Source organism: Leptodactylus fuscus, chromosome 8, assembly GCF_031893055.1.
Source record: "Leptodactylus fuscus isolate aLepFus1 chromosome 8, aLepFus1.hap2, whole genome shotgun sequence".
Lineage (NCBI taxonomy): Eukaryota > Metazoa > Chordata > Amphibia > Anura > Leptodactylidae > Leptodactylus > Leptodactylus fuscus.
In genome coordinates, this window is record NC_134272.1 from 21,831,652 (window position 1) to 21,851,853 (window position 20,202).

At 42.9% G+C, this 20,202-nt stretch overlaps 1 protein-coding gene across 1 annotated transcript; it reads right to left on the reverse strand.

Annotated features, from left to right (window-relative positions):
- Positions 1-439: 439 nt before the first annotated feature.
- On the reverse strand, positions 440-18,507 carry LOC142217736 (uncharacterized). The gene is made up of 5 exons (XM_075286102.1): positions 18,454-18,507; positions 17,751-18,096; positions 6,683-6,806; positions 4,206-4,279; positions 440-2,184 (listed from the first exon to the last, which is right to left on the reverse strand). The coding sequence occupies exons 2-5, from the start codon at positions 18,076-18,078 to the stop codon at positions 1,814-1,816; spliced, it is 897 nt and encodes a 298-aa protein (XP_075142203.1). The 5' UTR covers positions 18,079-18,096; positions 18,454-18,507; the 3' UTR covers positions 440-1,813.
- Positions 18,508-20,202: the final 1,695 nt, after the last annotated feature.

Genomic DNA, 20,202 nt, shown 5'->3' on the forward strand with positions numbered 1-20,202 from the left:
TAAAGAATGCACCTGATGTCCCATTTAAATCAATGCAAAATGTACGGACACATCTAGTGTCCGATGCTAATGTCCGCGCAAGATTTTGCGCGGACATTAGCTGTCGGACACCGACGGTAGTGTGAACGCCCCCTAACTGATGGATCAAAAAGAGAGTTTGGAACGACTATCACCGCAAGGGTTGTGCAAGGCAGGGACAACTATGGTTCCTAAGTTCTCCTTATAGGTGAGGCACTGCTGCACTCGCTGGTGATGACTGTGACAACCCAGATTGTGGCACAAGAGCAGAGTAAAAACAGGAACAATTAAAATGCTGCTGAATTATGATCTGTTTATTAAATCATTACAAAAGATAAGGGCGGTAAGACGCGTTAGGCGCTGCGATAGCCCGCTCATCTACATCAGGCACATACTGATTGAACATCACAGAAAGTAGAAATAGATGAGAACAGGAAGCATGGCGTATACATTGTAATAAATATAATGAATTTAATGAAGGCCAAGGGGAAATACTAGCACTGATACATTCAAGGGCAGGGTCAGCAGAGTCATCTCATCTTATTTTCATTAGTGCGTTGGAATTAATAATGACCTCTATACAGCATTCCTTGGATTTTGGGGAAGGAGCTTCACTCCATCTCTTTCTGGAGTCTGTAATAGTTTATGGACAGTTTTGTGATCATTGTCTCCCATTCACTGCAGCATCTCATGAGCTCACACAGCCTGCACTGACTGTCTATGTAAGCAAATGTGTAGCTCTAATATGGCGGCTCTATATGTTTTGATTTTTTTAATAGGTTTACAATTAATAAAATTACACTATAGAAAAATAAGTGAAACATTTTATGAAAGTGAATTTCCAATATTACATGCTAATTAATTTCATAAGACTCGTTCTCTGTTTCAGTTACATAATGCCCAGCGTCGTTGTGCGCTTAGAAGGCTCCCGCTTACTGGGGAATGTATAATGCCCTATGCAGTGAGCTCCCCCTTGTAACAACATGACCATGTCTGTCTATAAGGTACAGAAAATCAAATGTAGCCTTTCTTCACATTTAACCCCTACATGCTGTTTGGATACTCATGTTAGGTTCGGGATCCCCTCTTGCGTTTTGACCACGGTAGAAACGCTATATTGTACATTACCTGCAAAGTGGATGGGATTATGGCCGGTTTTTGCAAACCACAACATGTCAGTTATACCTACGCAAATGCTGTTGTTTTCCGTATAGGTATAATAACTACTGTATATACTCGAGTATATAAGTTTTCCCAGTTTTTTGTGGTAAAATTAGGGGCCTCGGCTTATATTCGGGTCGGCTTATACTCGAGTATATATGGTAACTCTGCAGAATTTCTATGAAAAATGTAAGTTCAGCCATCTCTTCCTAATACTGGTACCGAGGTTAAGCGATGGGAACCATGATGTTAGTATTAGCCCACATGACCTCTATAGCCAATGATTGACTCCAATGGCCGCAGAGTATGTAAACAGAGACTAGAAGGACCATCGGAGACTCAGTGAGGGATTGGTGGGGAACACAGTACAGATTATATTTTGCGCTATTTGCAGGAGGTATTACATTTTTTTTATAACCTGGACAATGAGGAAGGGTAACCATGAAGAGACCTGCACGGCTGAAACCTCTGATCATTCAGGGGCAGGTCTGAGTGGGGTCTAAGGTTGATTTATTTGGGAAGGCATGAGATACTGATGCCTTAGAGGGATTGCAACCCAGGAAGGCAGCTTTGGCATTAAGATACAAGGCTGACATGTTTTGGCACCAGGTTTTGATGGAGCCATTGAGATTGACTACAAGAGAACACATTTATCTTTCTTTTTCGGTGGAGCACTCTCTATTCTCTCTTTGTTCGCTTTCATAATTGATCTTACGGCATCATTTTTGTTTGCTATCTCCAGTAATATTTCCATTCGCTTTTTATGCTCCTCCTCTGGTGTATCCAAGTTGGGGACCACATTTTTGGCCACAAAATCCACAACATCCAGAATTTCAGACAGGATGGTGAGGAAGGTTTTATCCTTCCCAGGCGTTTTCCCATTGTTTTCCTTGGTATAATTTTCCACTTCATATATCTTCTCCATGTCCATCTCTGCAAACTGTTTATGCATTATTTCAGCATTACCACTTAATTTTTTCGTAAGGACAATGACTGGGAGGAATCCTAGAAAAAAAAAGATGGCAGAAGACTAAGCACATAAGAGACTCATTGTGGCAGTCCTGTGACATCAGGGACCTCCAGCTCTTCTGAAATTACAACTATCAGCATGCTCAGACAGCTATCACATCTTTCAAGGCATGCTGGGAATTGTAGTTATGCAACTACTGGAAAGCCACCATTTCTCTAGCTTAATAGATTCTCAGAGTTATAGTAACAATGCAGTTTTACAATGCTGATGACTGTGTGTAGTTATCTCTCACGCAAGGGCGTAACTAGAAAAAACTGGGCCTGCTATCAAACTTTTGACTTGGGCCCCCTCATGGCATAGCAACCCCTTTCCTGGCCCCCAGACAGTATAACACCCCATGTGCACACACTATAATGTCCCAAAGTGGCCTCCAGACAGTAAAACGTCCCCGGCCCCGTCACATGGTGTAATGTCCCATAGTGGCCCCTGCATACAGTATTATATCCCACCATGGCTCCTGCGCACAGTATTATGTCCCACCGTGGCCCCTGCGCACAGTATTATGCCCCACTGTGGCCCCTGCACACATTATTATGCCCCATAATGGCCAAACATTAGTTATTATTATAATCTGGTGTATTTTCTGACCCCATAATATATTGATCAAAGACCCAGAGGAGAAGACAAACCTAAAAAACAATGTTACTTAGCTCTCCTGGGCTCAGGCGCACTGGCTGCTGGTTTCGGCCCTCTTCAATGTCGGTACAGACGTCACATGGTCCAGGCCGGTGTCGCGAGGAATAATGATGTCTGCCTGCCCCACATGACATCTGGGACATCGCTAAAGAGGCCCAGAGACTGTCTGGGGAATGCTGGAGCACAGGAGAAATGAGTAACACTGGTTTTTAGGTTTGCTCACCTCCCATGGGCCATTGATCATTATACTCTATGGTCTGAAAAGAACCCAAAGTATAATAACAGCAGTATTTGTTGGAGTTTGTTCAGAAAATACTCTTGCCGCGGCTTTACTTATCAATCCATGCTCCTGCTCACAGCTGTGTCGGCTTCCCCTTCTGACCTCCAGAGGGCCCAGGGACATGATATGGGATACAGAAGGAAAAGCGGAGGCAGTTGTGAACAAGAGCGGGAATTGGTAAGTAAATAGAGACTGTTACCTGGGGTCACTCCAGTAGGTAATAGCCTATTGAAATTGTTTTTAAAAAAACAAAACATCAGGTGCCCACCGGGCCCACTAAGGTGCTACTCTGTTATTTATGCTCCTGCTCCTAGTACAGGACATGGTATAAGATTCATCTTCTCAGCTTATAAACTCTATGGAAAGATACCATTCAAATAGTGGCCACTTAAAGGGGTTGTCCCATCACAAGGATCCTGTCTATACTGCTTGTTAATGTGAATGTAAGAAGGGGCCCTAATACTATTAGAGTTTGGTGAACTGCTTTGTAATGAGCCGACTTCATTATGAGTTTTCCAAAAATTTCAGATTTGGGGTTAGACACCCACAAATCATTATTACACTCTGTCATTATATTTTGGCATCTCTTCTGGCCTCTCTTGATCTCCTGAGTACCATCATTGACCCCATTGGACTTCCAAGGACTGTGATTGTCTCTCAGTGGCCATGTGGAATGGTCCAACGTCACAACTTATGTCACCGTGTCATGACTTAGGTGCACCACACGTGACCTCTAAGACCTAATCAAAGGTCTCAGTTGTCCCTCGGCACCATGGAGGACAGAAGAAGCTTGAGAGGATCAAAGACACCCTCGAAGGAGATGTGAGAGAAGGATAGTAAGGCGGTTTAATTTAATTCTACACCTCCCCTGGGCCCCCACTTATTAACCTGGGTCTGCAGAGGTCTCACAGTGTAATAATGTCACTTTCATTTAGGACCAAACAAGTTTGATCCAAAACCAAACAGGCAGGCAAATATATTCACAAAATGAATCTGGCGAAATTTGCCCATCACTACATACCATAGTATAACTAGTACAATGAGTTATAGTACCGCACCTTATTCAGAAAATACTCATACCTGTGATCTTGTGAGCAGTTTCAAGAAACTCCAAAATTTCCTCTTTTTCTTCTTTAACAAATTGTATATCCACACTGGAAGAGAATGAGAATGGTGACACTTTTACCACTGCTTTGGAGTTGACTGAGACCACCACCCATATGCACTAATAGGATATAATGAAGTAATCTAGCTGACTCCATCCCCTTCCCCAGTAACCAGAGCAGGGAGGGCACACCCTAATACCTATACTGTTTGGGTCTAGTTATGAATGTTCATTGTTGTAGTAAGACTGAATCTGTCTACTGTGTATGTTAATTCCGATTCACAATCTACACCCCGAGATGCAGGAAAATAATAGATTCAAGGATGTTAATTCAGTGTAAGCAGTCCATCCAATCTACAGGTCAATGCAGAGAAGCCAAGGGTAGAGACCCTTCCTGTGCACGTGTGGTTTAAATCAAACACCATGGCTACTTGAAATCTATATTGAGCAAAAGAAAAACAGCATCAAAGGCATGGTTGTCATAATACATGTTTTATAACCATCTACATACAGAACTATGGATGGGAAACATAGACGCTTCAATGACCTCAAGCACATGGACCATTAGGGTTCATAACCTCCCCAAATGAAATATCTGCTGAAGGGATTACAGATTTCATCTTCATGTTTGGATTCCCCGGACTGGTAAAAACATTCTGCATCATTCTCCAAGCATATCATTCTGCCCATACAGAGTTATAACATTGTAACGGTCTGGGTCAGGTTCAGACTTTTTTAGGGGAAATTACTTGGGGAAATTAATAGGTTGAGCAAATGTAAAGGCTGACGGATATCCTGAAGCAGAGGAAGATGCAATAGCAGGTAGCTTCCAGCAGGTGGCAGAGGTCCAATATAATGTAGTCGTATGGCCAAGTCAGCAACAGGAGATATCGTAGTACAAAGGGGTCAGGCAAGAGAGTAGTCCGCAAGTCGAGTCTGTATTAAGAGGTAACACAGTAGCAAAATCGGAGGTCAAAGAGAGAAGGTTGTAGTCAGAAGGAAGCCAGGGGTCGATGCACAAGATTAACATCAGTATCAGCAGCAGAGCAGGAGTGAGCAGCTAGATTACAGGCAGGGCTCAATAGTCTCACAAAGCAGGAAGTGCAAGGATGGGGAATAGGAAGTTCAATCAAGGAACAGGGTGGAGCAAACCAGAGAGGCGGGAACTGAAACTAGAGGCACTGGGAACTAGGCTTCAGATCAGCACAGGAGCTATCCAGGAGGCTAAAGAGCTACAGCCTGGGAGGCAAAGTCCCTTGGTTCAAGTCCTGACAAGTATATTCCCAAAATAAGGGGACAACACGGTGGCTCAGTGGTTAGCACTGTAGTCTTGCAGTGCTAACTCCTTGCAACATCTGCAAGGAGTTTGTATGTTCTCCCAGTGTTTGTGTGGATTTCCTCCCATACTCGAAAGACATACTGATAGGGAAAAATGCACATTGTAAGATTTGGGACATGTAGTTGGTCACCTCCAGTCATAAAAAGCTCCAAGAAAGGGGCTGGGTTAGGATTCCTTCAAAGATTGTCCTTGGATAAGACCTCTTTGTCAGATACCTGGAGATACAACTAAGCTTGTTGTCTGTCAAGCTCCACAATCAGGCTTAACCCCTTAAGTACCTGGTCACTTTTCGGTTTCAACTTTAGTTTTTTCCTCCTCACATTTCAAGAGCCATAACTTTTTCATTTTTTAGTACAGAGTCACATGATGGCTTATTGTTTGCGGTGCAAATTTTACTTTTTAATGGAAAAATTCAAAACCCTTTACAATCTACTGGGAAGCTGGAAAAAAATTCAGAATGAGGTGCAATTGGAGAAAAAATGCATTTGTGCCAAGTTCATATGGGTATAATTTCTACAGCGTTCACTGTTTGGTAACAATGACATGTTATCTGTATTGTGCGGGTCAGTACGAACATGGCAATACCAAATTTATATAGTATTTGTAATGTACTGATAATTTTTGCAAAATAGAAAAAAAAAATTGTGTCGCCATGTTGTGACACCTGCAACTTTTTCATATTTAGATGTATGGAGCTGGGTGCGGTGTCTTTTTTTGCGGGACAAGATGAAGTTTTTATGGATATCATTTGGGGAAAGATCTGATGGTTTGATCACTCTTAATTCAATTTTTATAGGAGGAAAAGTGTTGAAAAAAAAACGCTATTTGGCTATTTTGGCGATTTTTTTCAGCACTAGTGAGCGCAGCTCTGGAGTGTAACACAGGATTAGGGTTGAGCCGATCTTGAGATTTCAGGATCCTGTTTAAAATCCGATTTTTGATCATTTTCCAGCCGATCCCGATCGTGAAATTTGCTCGATCGCCGATCGCTATCTGATCTTTCCTGATCCCGATCGCTCAACCCTACACAGGATCAGTGGTGTGATATAGGCTCACAGTGACTGCACCAGCTCAAGGAGAAGAGTTAGAATACAAGTGTTATACATGTCTCACCTGTGGACAAATATAGGCACCAGCAGATCACAAGTATTAACTTTAGCATGTATCACCGCCTTCATTCTGTCCGTAAAAGACCGATGAAACGTCACAAATTCTTCATTCAGAGGTTGGAGATTGGCTGGAATGAGAGAAGACTAATGTAACATGTGACTCGGAATGTAGGAGGGTGCGGGAAATCTTCCATGTAGTAAGTTACTAATTCTACTCATCTCCTTCATTTGTAGGAAAAATGGATATTATCAGGTCTATCATCAGTTCGGGAGGGTCGAGAGACAGCACCAGTCCCAAGAATGAACCAGCCTTCGTCCTGCTGTTCCTTGTATATTAGCTTACTGTTGCTGATACAGTCCTATGAAAAAGTTTGTGCCCCCCTATTAATCTTAATCATTTTTAGTCCTAAATAGTTTGGTGTTTGCAGCAGCCATTTCAGTTTGATATATCTAATAACTGATAGACACTACTCATGGTTTGTGATCCCCCCTTTTCTGGACAATCACACAGTATAAACCCCCCTTTTCTTTGCCCCATTTACACAAAAAGTAGCTGCCGATTTAAAAAAAAAAAAAAAAATGCCCCCCCCCCCAGTTTATTCTCGCCTCAGGTTTCCTCATGCAAGATGTGCTCCTGGCTACCCCCCCCCCCCCCCCCCTATGTGTTATTGTAGTCTAGATGAGTGATGGTGAACTTTTTTATAGACCAAGTGCCCAAACTGCAACCCAAAACCCATTGAATTATAGCAAACACGCCAATTTAACCTTAATGTTCTGTGGATCTACAATTGCGAACAGTTATGGACCCGCAAAACACAGTCGTGTGAATGGGGCTTTACAGAGCTTGTACTGAGAGGTAAAGGTCTCTGCATTTGGTACTTTTGGGCAATTAATGTTCACTATTTACATCACGCTGGATCTGTTTTATAGTGACCGTGAAATGTTATTACAGCCTGTACTAATATCATGTCTGCTATAAAACAGATACTGTGTGATATAAATAGTAAACGGACCCCACACAGTACAATCTGCCCCACATTGGCACCCATGCTGTACAATCTGCCCCACAGTGGCTGCTCCATAGTGGTCACCAACCTGTACAATGTGCTCCAGAGTGGCCCACACTCTAGTAATTATATTATTATCACTGGATATATTATATCTGGTATTATATGCTCCACAGTTGCCCCAACTTAGTGTTACATGCTCCTCAGTGGCCTCCACTCAGTATTATATGCTCCAAAGTGGCCCCCAGACAGTATTATATGCTCCACAGTGGTCGCCAGACAGTACGATGCACTACACAGTGGCCCCCAGACAATATTATATGCTCCACAGTAGTCTCTACATGGTATTATATGTTCCACAGTGGACACCACACAGTATTATATGCTCCAGCTGGACTCCACACAGTATTATACACTACACAACATGAATTGGTCCACAGTAGCCCCCTCCCACACAACATGAACTGGTCCACAGTAGCCCCCTCCCACACAACATGAACTGGTCCACAGTAGCCCCCTCCCACACAACATGAACTGGTCCACAGTAGCCCTCCTCCCACACAACATGAACTGGTCCACAGTAGCCCTCCTCCCACACAACATGAACTGGTCCACAGTAGCCCTCCTCCCACACAACATGAACTGGTCCACAGTAGCCCTCCTCCCACACAACATGAACTGGTCCACAGTAGCCCTCCTCCCACACAACATGAAATGGTCCACAGTAGCCCCCTCCCACACAACATGAACTGGTCCACAGTAGCCCCCTCCCACACAGCATGAACTGGTCCACAGTAGCCCCCTCCCACACAGCATGAACTGGTCCACAGTAGCCCCCTCCCACATAACATGAAATGGTCCACAGTAGCCCCCTCCCACACAACATGAACTTGTCCACAGTAGCCCCTCCCACACAGCATGAAAGGTCCACAGTAGCCCCTCCCACACAGCATGAAAGGTCCACAGTAGCCCCTCCCACACAGCATGAAAGGTCCACAGTAGCGCCCTCCCACACAGCATAAAATGGCCCACAATAACTCCCTCCAATGCAAAATGAAATGGTACACAGTAGCCCCCTCCCACACAACATGAAATGTCCACAGTAGCCCCCAACCCAGAGAGTACACACATACATAAGAAGAGCAGCTGGGCATCCTCTCTTCTGTTCACTGCACCCGCTGATGATTTACGTCATCACGCCCGCGCTTGTTCAGAGGTCACAGTCTGTAATCCGTGTAGGCCGCGCGGTACGCATGGCCTACACTGATCTACACTGACAGCTTTCAGCTGGATGTGTATTTGCACAACCAGCTGAAGGCAACGATTGCTCACTAACAGGGAATCCTGCACCGGATTCCCCATTAGTGAGTGATCAGGGCAACCGTACGCGTGCCATAGGTTCGCCTTCACTGGTCTAGACGGAGAGAATTTACACATGGAGTGTTGTATGCTGCCACCAGATGTCACTGTAATACAATGGCGTATGTCTAGCAGAGCCATCAGAACATTAGGATTCCAGAGAGAATGAGGCTGGCCAGAGGTCAGGGACAGTTTTCTGGTCCTATCACAGGTTTAGGTTCAGTCTGACATGTAAATATTTTTATTATACTGTAAGGGGTATAATAAGTTTAATCCCAGAGGGGGTACAAAAAGTAATAAACACTGATAATACTCACCTTCCCTCAACTCTCCTGGGCTCTCCCATGGTGTCATGACATTGAATAGCGTCATATGGCTGCTGAGGTCCAATCACAGGTCTCAGTGGTCCTCCAGAGCCTCTGCTGTCATTCAAGAGTTTGGAAGAGGGCGGCAGCAGATCCACCCCTCCTGGGCTTCCGATTATTATTCTCTGGGGTCTGAAGAGACCACAGAGTACAATAATTATGCATGGGTGGAAAACCCTAACAATTTTGGGTTCAGCCAAACCTGAAAGTTTTGGAAAAATTGTAATGAAACCAGCCTGCTAGTAATCAGTTCACTCATCTCTAAGGGAGTCTTAGTATAGCTCATATAGACACTCAGGTGGTAATAGATGTCAGATCCTGGGCCTCAGTGTGGAATCTGTAACGGGATCTCCAGCCAGCTCTGGAGTATAATACAGGATTTAACTCAGGATCAGTACAGGATAAGTAATGTAATGTATATACACAGTGACTGCACCAGCAGAATAGTGAGCGCAGCTCTGGAGTATAATACAGGATTTAACTCAGGATCAGTACAGGATAAGTAATGTAATGTATGTACACAGTGACTGCACCAGCAGAATAGTGAGTGCAGCTCTGGAGTATAATACAGGATGTAACTCAGGATCAGTACAGGATAAGTAATGTAATGTATGTACACAGTGACTGCACCAGCAGAATAGTGAGCGCAGCTCTGGAGTATAATACAGGATTTAACTCAGGATCAGTACAGGATAAGTAATGTAATGTATGTACACAGTGACTGCACCAGCAGAATAGTGAGTGCAGCTCTGGAGTATAGTACAGGATTTAACTCACGATCAGTACAGGATAAGTAATGTAATGTATGTACACAGTGACTGCACCAGCAGAATAGTGAGCGCAGCTCTGGAGTATAATACAGGATGTAACTCAGGATCAGTACAAGATAAGTAATGTAATGTATGTACACAGTGACTGCACCAGTAGAATAGTGAGCGCAGCTCTGGAGTATAATACAGGATGTAACTCAGGATCAGTACAGGATTAGTAATGTAATGTATGTACACAGTGACTGCACCAGCAGAATAGTGAGTGCAGCTCTGGAGTATAATACAGGATGTAACTCAGTATCAGTACAGGATAAGTAATGTAATGCATGTACACAGTGACTGCACCAGCAGAATAGTGAGTGCAGCTCTGGAGTATAATACAGGATGTAACTCAGGATCAGTACAAGATAAGTAATGTAATGTATGTACACAGTGACTGTACCAGCAGAATAGTGAGCGCCGCTCTGGAGTATAATACAGGATGTAACTCAGGATCAGTACAGGATAAGTAATGTATGTACACAGTGACTGCACCAGCAGAATAGTGAGCGCAGCTCTGGAGTATAATACAGGATGTAACTCAGGATCAGTGCAGGATAAGTAATGTAATGTATGTACACAGTGACTGCACCAGCAGAATAGTGAGCGCAGCTCTGGAGTATAATACAGGATGTAACTCAGGATCAGTACAGGATAAGTAATGTAATGTATGTACACAGTGACTGCACCAGCAGAATAGTGAGCGCAGCTCTGGAGTATAATACAGGATGTAACTCAGGATCAGTACAGGATAAGTAATGTAATGTATGTACACAGTGACTGCACCAGCAGAATAGTGAGCGCAGCTCTGGAGTATAATACAGGATGTAACTCAGTATCAGTACAGGATAAGTAATGTAATGTATGTACACAGTGACTGCACCAGCAGAATAGTGAGTGCAGCTCTGGAGTATAATACAGGATGTAACTCAGGATCAGTACAGGATAAGTAATGTGATGTATGTACACAGTGACTGTACCAGCAGAATAGTGAGTGCAGCTCTGGAGTATAATACAGGATGTAACTCAGGACCAGTACAGGGTAAGTAATGTAATGTATGTACACAGTGACTGCACCAGCAGAATAGTGAGCGCAGCTCTGGAGTATAATACAGGATGTAACTCAGGATCAGTACAGGATAGGTAATGTAATGTATGTACACAGTGACTGTACCAGCAGAATAGTGAGCGCAGCTCTGGAGTATAATACAGGATGTAACTGTGGATCAGTACAGGATAAGTAATGTAATGTATGTACACAGTGACTGCACCAGTAGAATAGTGAGCGCAGCTCTGGAGTATAATACAGGATGTAACTGTGGATCAGTACAGGATAAGTAATGTAATGTACGTACACAGTGACTGCACCAGCAGAATAGTGAGCGCAGCTCTGGAGTATAATACAGGATGTAACTCAGTATCAGTACAGGATAAGTAATGTAATGTATGTACACAGTGACTGTACCAGCAAAATAGTGAATGCAGCTCTGGAGTATAATACAGGATGTAACTCAGGATCAGTACAGGATAAGTAATGTAATGAATGTACACAGTGACTGCACCAGCAGAATAGTGAGCGCAGCTCTGGAGTATAATACAGGATGTAACTCAGGATCAGTACAGGATAAGTAATGTAATGTATGTACACAGTGACTGCACCAGCAGAATAGTGAGTGCAGCTCTGGAATATAATACAGGATGTAACTGTGGATCAGTACAGGATAAGTAATGTAATGTACGTACACAGTGACTGCACCAGCAGAATAGTGAGCGCAGCTCTGGAGTATAATACAGGATGTAACTCAGTATCAGTACAGGATAAGTAATGTAATGTATGTACACAGTGTCTGTACCAGCAGAATAGTGAGTGCAGCTCTGGGGTATAATACAGGATGTAACTCAGGATCAGTACAGGATATGTAATGTAATGAATGTACACAGTGACTGCACCAGCAGAATAGTGAGCGCAGCTCTGGAGTATAATACAGGATGTAACTCAGGATCTATAGAGGATAAGTAATGTAATGCATGTACATAGTGACTGCACCAGCAGAATAGTGAGTGCAGCTCTGGAATATAATACAGGATGTAACTCAGGATCAGTACAGGATAAGTAATGTAATGTATGTACACAGTGACTGTACCAGCAAAATAGTGAATGCAGCTCTGGAGTATAATACAGGTGTTACAGGATGTAACTCAGGATCAGTACAGGATAAGTAATGTAATTTATGTACACAGTGACTGCACCAGCAGAATAGTGAGCGCAGCTCTGGAGTATAATACAGGATGTAACTCAGGATCAGTGCAGGATAAGTAATGTAATGTATGTACACAGTGACTGCACCAGCAGAATAGTGAGTGCAGCTCTGGAGTATAATACAGGATGTAACTCAGGATCAGTGCAGGATAAGTAATGTAATGTATGTACACAGTGACTGCACCAGCAGAATAGTGAGCGCAGCTCTGGAGTATAATACAGGATGTAACTCAGGATCAGTGCAGGATAAGTAATGTAATGTATGTACACAGTGACTGCACCAGCAGAATAGTGAGCGCAGCTCTGGAGTATAATACAGGATGTAACTCAGGATCAGTACAGGATAAGTAATGTAATGTATGTACACAGTGACTGCACCAGCAGAATAGTGAGCGCAGCTCTGGAGTATAATACAGGATGTAACTCAGGATCAGTACAGGATAAGTAATGTAATGTATGTACACAGTGACTGCACCAGCAGAATAGTGAGCGCAGCTCTGGAGTATAATACAGGATGTAACTCAGGATCAGTACAGGATAAGTAATGTAATGTATGTACACAGTGACTGCACCAGCAGAATAGTGAGTGCAGCTCTGGAGTATAATACAGGATGTAACTCAGGATCAGTACAGGATAAGTAATGTGATGTATGTACACAGTGACTGTACCAGCAGAATAGTGAGTGCAGCTCTGGAGTATAATACATGATGTAACTCAGGACCAGTACAGGGTAAGTAATGTAATGTATGTACACAGTGACTGCACCAGCAGAATAGTGAGCGCAGCTCTGGAGTATAATACAGGATGTAACTCAGGATCAGTACAGGATAGGTAATGTAATGTATGTACACAGTGACTGCACCAGTAGAATAGTGAGCGCAGCTCTGGAGTATAATACAGGATGTAACTGTGGATCAGTACAGGATAAGTAATGTAATGTACGTACACAGTGACTGCAGCAGCAGAATAGTGAGCGCAGCTCTGGAGTATAATACAGGATGTAACTCAGTATCAGTACAGGATAAGTAATGTAATGTATGTACACAGTGACTGTACCAGCAAAATAGTGAATGCAGCTCTGGAGTATAATACAGGATGTAACTCAGGATCAGTACAGGATAAGTAATGTAATGAATGTACACAGTGACTGCACCAGCAGAATAGTGAGCGCAGCTCTGGAGTATAATACAGGATGTAACTCAGGATCAGTACAGGATAAGTAATGTAATGTAATGTATGTACACAGTGACTGCACCAGCAGAATAGTGAGCGCAGCTCTGGAGTATAATACAGGATGTAACTCAGGATCAGTACAGGATAAGTAATGTAGTGTATGTACACAGTGACTGCACCAGCAGAATAGTGAGTGCAGCTCTGGAGTATAATACAGGATGTAACTCAGGATCTATAGAGGATAAGTAATGTAATGCATGTACATAGTGACTGCACCAGCAGAATAGTGAGCGCAGCTCTGGAGTATAATACAGGATGTAACTCAGGATCAGTAGAAGATAAGTAATGTAATGTATGTACACAGTGAATGTACCAGCAGAATAGTGAGTGCAGCTCTGGAATATAATACAGGATGTAACTCAGGATCAGTACAGGATAAGTAATGTAATGTATGTACACAGTGACTGTACCAGCAAAATAGTGAATGCAGCTCTGGAGTATAATACAGGTGTTACAGGATGTAACTCAGGATCAGTACAGGATAAGTAATGTAATTTATGTACACAGTGACTGCACCAGCAGAATAGTGAGCGCAGCTCTGGAGTGTAATACAGGATGTAACTCAGGATCAGTGCAGGATAAGTAATGTAATGTATGTACACAGTGACTGCACCAGCAGAATAGTGAGTGCAGCTCTGGAGTATAATACAGGATGTAACTCAGGATCAGTGCAGGATAAGTAATGTATGTACACAGTGACTGCACCAGTAGAATAGTGAGCGCAGCTCTGGAGTATAATACAGGATGTAACTGTGGATCAGTACAGGATAAGTAATGTAATGTACGTACACAGTGACTGCACCAGCAGAATAGTGAGCGCAGCTCTGGAGTATAATACAGGATGTAACTCAGGATCAGTGCAGGATAAGTAATGTATGTACACAGTGACTGCACCAGCAGAATAGTGAGCGCAGCTCTGGAGTATAATACAGGATGTAACTCAGGATCAGTGCAGGATAAGTAATGTAATGTATGTACACAGTGACTGTACCAGCAAAATAGTGAATGCAGCTCTGGAGTATAATACAGGATGTAACTCAGGATCAGTACAGGATAAGTAATGTAATGAATGTACACAGTGACTGCACCAGCAGAATAGTGAGCGCAGCTCTGGAGTATAATACAGGATGTAACTCAGGATCAGTACAGGATAAGTAATGTAATGTATGTACACAGTGACTGCACCAGCAGAATAGTGAGCGCAGCTCTAGAGTATAATACAGGATGTAACTCAGGATCAGTACAGGATAAGTAATGTAATGTATGTACACAGTGACTGCACCAGCAGAATAGTGAGTGCAGCTCTAGAGTATAATACAGGATGCAACTCAGGATCTATAGAGGATAAGTAATGTAATGTATGTACACAGTGAATGTACCAGCAGAATAGTGAGTGCAGCTCTGGAGTATAATACAGGATGTAACTCAGGATCAGTACAGGATAAGTAATGTAATGTATGTACACAGTGACTGTACCAGCAAAATAGTGAATGCAGCTCTGGAGTATAATACAGGTGTTACAGGATGTAACTCAGGATCAGTACAGGATAAGTAATGTAATTTATGTACACAGTGACTGCACCAGCAGAATAGTGAGCGCAGCTCTGGAGTATAATACAGGATGTAACTCAGGATCAGTGCAGGATAAGTAATGTAATGTATGTACACAGTGACTGCACCAGCAGAATAGTGAGTGCAGCTCTGGAGTATAATACAGGATGTAACTCAGGATCAGTACAGGATAAGTAATGTAATGTATGTACACAGTGACTGTACCAGCAGAATAGTGAGCGCAGCTCTGGAGTATAATACAGGATGTAACTCAGGATCTATAGAGGATAAGTAATGTAATGTATGTACACAGTGACTGCACCAGCAGAATAGTGAGCGCAGCTCTGGAGTATAATACAGGATGTAACTCAGGATCTATAGAGGATAAGTAATGTAATGTATGTACACAGTGAATGTACCAGCAGAATAGTGAGTGCAGCTCTGGAGTATAATACAGGATGTAACTCAGGATCAGTACAGGATAAGTAATGTAATTTATGTACACAGTGACTGCACCAGCAGAATAGTGATCACAGCTCTGGAGTATAATACAGGATGTACCTCAGGATCAGTAGAAGATAAGTAATGTAATGTATGTACACAGTGAATGTACCAGCAGAATAGTGTGCGCAGCTCTGGAGTATAATACAGGATGTAACTGTGGATCAGTACAGGATAATTAATGTAATGAATGTACACAGTGACTGCACCAGCAGAATAGTGAGCGCAGCTCTGGAGTATAATACAGGATGTAACTCAGGATCAGTACAGGATAAGTAATGTAATGTATGTACACAGTGACTGCACCAGCAGAATAGTGAGTGCAGCTCTGGAGTATAATACAGGATGTAACTCAGGATCAGTACAGGATAAGTAATGTAATGAATGTACACAGTGACTGCACCAGCAGAATAGTGAGGGCAGCTCTGGAGTATAATACAGGATGTAACTCAGGATCAGTACAGGATAAGTAATGTAATGAATGTACATAGTGACTGCACCAGCAGAATAGTGAGCGCAGCTCTGGAGTATAATACAGGATGTAACTCAGGATCAGTACAGGATAAGTAATGTAATGTATGTACACAGTGACTGCACCAGCAGAATAGTGAGCGCAGCTCTGGAGTATAATACAGGATGTAACTCAGGATCAGTACAGGATAAGTAATGTAATGTATGTACACAGTGACTGCACCAGCAGAATAGTGAGTGCAGCTCTGGAGTATAATACAGGATGTAACTCAGGATCAGTACAGGATAAGTAATGTAATGTATGTACACAGTGACTGCACCAGCAGAATAGTGAGCGCAGCTCTGGAGTATAATACATGATGTAACTCAGGATCAGTAGAAGATAAGTAATGTAATGTATGTACACAGTGAATGTACCAGCAGAATAGTGAGTGCAGCTCTGGAGTATAATACAGGATGTAACTGTGGATCAGTACAGGATAAGTAATGTAATGTATGTACACAGTGACTGCACCAGCAGAATAGTGAGCGCAGCTCTGGAGTATAATACAGGATGTAACTCAGGATCAGTACAGGATAAGTAATGTAATGTATGTACACAGTGACTGTACCAGCAAAATAGTGAATGCAGCTCTGGAGTATAATACAGGTGTTACAGGATGTAACTCAGGATCAGTACGGGATAAGTAATGTAATGTATGTACACAGTGACTGCACCAGCAGAATAGTGAGCGCAGCTCTGGCGTATAATACAGGATGTAACTCAGGATCAGTGCAGGATAAGTAATGTAATGTATGTACACAGTGACTGCACCAGCAGAATAGTGAGTGCAGCTCTGGAGTATAATACAGGATGTAACTCAGGATCAGTACAGGATAAGTAATGTAATGTATGTACACAGTGACTGCACCAGCAGAATAGTGAGCGCAGCTCTGGAGTATAATACAGGATGTAACTCAGGATCAGTGCAGGATAAGTAATGTAATGTATGTACACAGTGACTGTACCAGTAGAATAGTGAGTGCAGCTCTGGAGTATAATACAGGATGTAACTCAGGATCAGTGCAGGATAAGTAATGTAATGTATGTACACAGTGACTGTACCAGCAGAATAGTGAGTGCAGCTCTGGAGCATAATATAGGATGTAACTCTATTGAGGGGCTTTTTTTGGAGGATGATTTTGAGGCGGATTCAGTGTCAAAATCAGCGCTAAAAAACTCCATGTGAACTGACCATTAGGGTCTTTATCCATCATGTCATTAATAGAGGTTACTTCTCTCCCTGTGGCAGTGGGTCCTATTAGAACTCTTCACTCTCCAGGGCTCGTATAAAACTACAACCTCTGCACCCCTACAGATGTGTCTCTACATCCTTCCTGTGGAGACATAACTCCACTCCCACATCTATTTCATGATATTTGGCTATACCTTACAGATTTATCTTTTCATTATTGAGCACTATATGTAAATATTACAGTAAGTGAAACTCTATTACAGTACAGTGGATAACTTACCAAGTTGAGCATACACTTCTTCTTTCTCAAAGTTATCTATTTTTCCAAATCCTCGGTTGTCAACTAGGGTGATGACCTCAGTGAGCTCATATGGTAGTCTCACCATGGTGAACCCACCATGGCTGGTCTCCGCTGGTGCTACAGGGGCTGATTCTGAGAACTTTCCACCATGTAAGGCATACTTGAAGGAGTTGATAAGTGAAGACTTGCCATGACCAGCAGGTCCACAAACCTGGAGCAGGATACGTTTGTAGCCAAGATTTCCCAAAGTAGAGCCATCCAGCTGGTAGGTCAGGATCTTATCGTTTAGTTTTGCTAGATCTTCCATATCTTCTGATGGACAAAACTAGACAATGAAAGAAGAACATCCAATCATCTTTGACCTGTAATAACTAATTTGATACTGGAATCAACCAACAATCGGGAAATTTGTGAGAATAGAAGATTATTGGGTAAGATTGTGAGAAGGTTTGGAGTTAAATTGTATCTGAAGGAACAGGCAGTGGAAATAGAACAATGGTGGAGAGAATTGAGGAAGTCAACCAAGGACTTAATGTGGATGATATAGAGTTAATATCCTTTCTGCATAACATCAATAGACGATACAGGCTGGAGATCACCTGCCCCACATACTGACCTGTGTCACATATAGTAGAAAGCAAAGTCTCATCTTTATTTTATGCCTTATTTCTAATCTTCTTACCTGTTTTTTTTCTTCACAATCTCCGATGAACTTTCAAACTTCTTTTGTTCTCTCTACAAATGAAAGTGAAAGAGTCTCCTCGCCGTCTTTTAGGGTGAGGCTGCTAACGGAGTGTTTTCTATCCCTGCATGTTTTCAGAGCCATGACTGCTTGGCCATTTACTTAGCATTGCTGTGTGAGGTTTTCTTTGCACTTTGGGTGTGTTTTTATGGTATCATTCTCATTATAAATAATAAAAAATGTCTATTTTATATTGCAGCTGTTTACATACTGTATTGTACTTAATCTCTCTATATTCTAAAAATGAATTTCTGTCCGTCTGTCTGTCTGTTCTTTATGTGTGACCAAACGAGTGGACCGATCTTCATCAAATTTGACACACAGATACTTCAGGTGTCCGGGAAGGTTTAAGATAAGGCCTCAACTCATTCGGACATACCGTTCTGGAGATACAGCTTTCCCAAAACACTGACTGGCATTAGCCAATACAAACCTGCAAGTCTTTCACTCATATTCCAACTGTCATAAGCACGGTCACTCCACATGCACAATCCAACACTGATATCCAAACTGAGATACACGCATCAGAGAATTAGATACACAGGTCAGCACACAGTATCACACGCCAGAGGATTAGATATGCACCTCTGCACACAGTTCCACATGTCGGAGGATTAGATACGCACGTCTGCACACAGTACAATACGCTGGAGGATTATATATACGCTTCAGCACACAGTACCACACGCCAGAGGATTAGACACGTGCCTCACCACACAGTACCACACGCCAGAGTATTAGATACGCGCGTCCACACACAGTATCACACGCCAGAGGATTAGATACATGCCTCACCACACAGTACCACATGCTGGAGGATTAGATACGCGCGTCAGCACACAGTACCACACGCTGGAGGATTAGATACATGGCTCTTAACAGAGTACCACATATTAGAATTAGATATGTGCCTCTGCTTACAGTACCACAAGTCAGAGGATCAGATATGCACCATTGCACACAGTACCACAGTCTGCCTCGGGTTCTGGTCCAAAATACAGGTAGCTGCGACTGGATGCCGGTGCAGTGCATCGGCATCCAGTCGCACACTCCGCTCCGGATTAGTCCCAAATGAATGGGCCTAATCAGGAAGGAGTGTCTTCAGGTGGATGTCACGAGACAAATCCGCCTGAAAGAATGAGTATGTTGCTTCTTTTTTTGGGAGCCGAAACAAATGGCTCCCGGAAAAAAGAACTAACCTGCTTCCATTGATATCAATGGGAGCCGTCTTTTTGGTCAGGATTTTGAAGCGGGTATGGCTTCAAAATCCTGACCAGAAAACCCTGTATGAACTTACCCTAAGGCAAACCCAGCTGAAGTTGTGTTTAAATACAAGTGTCTCTTCAGACACCAGAGCATAATGGGTGGAGTTCCAAAGTCCATGATATCTTCAGGGGAGTAATGAACATTGCAAGAAAGTCCAGGAGAAGTAATGTAAGGTGAGTAGGTTTTTTTTTTTTTTTTAAGGTTTGTCACCTCCCTAAGGCCCCTACCTATTATACTCTAGACCAGGGGTCCTCAAACTTTTTAAACAGTGGGCCGGAGGCAGAGCAGGTCGCACAGACATCGGGAGCGGTGCCCTCCAATAGGTAAAGTGAAGTGCGCTCCATGGCCTGGCCCGAGCTCCCCAGGAGCTTCATTATAAATGCACGCCTGCCGGCGTTGTCTGCGGGGCCAGACAGAAGTGCT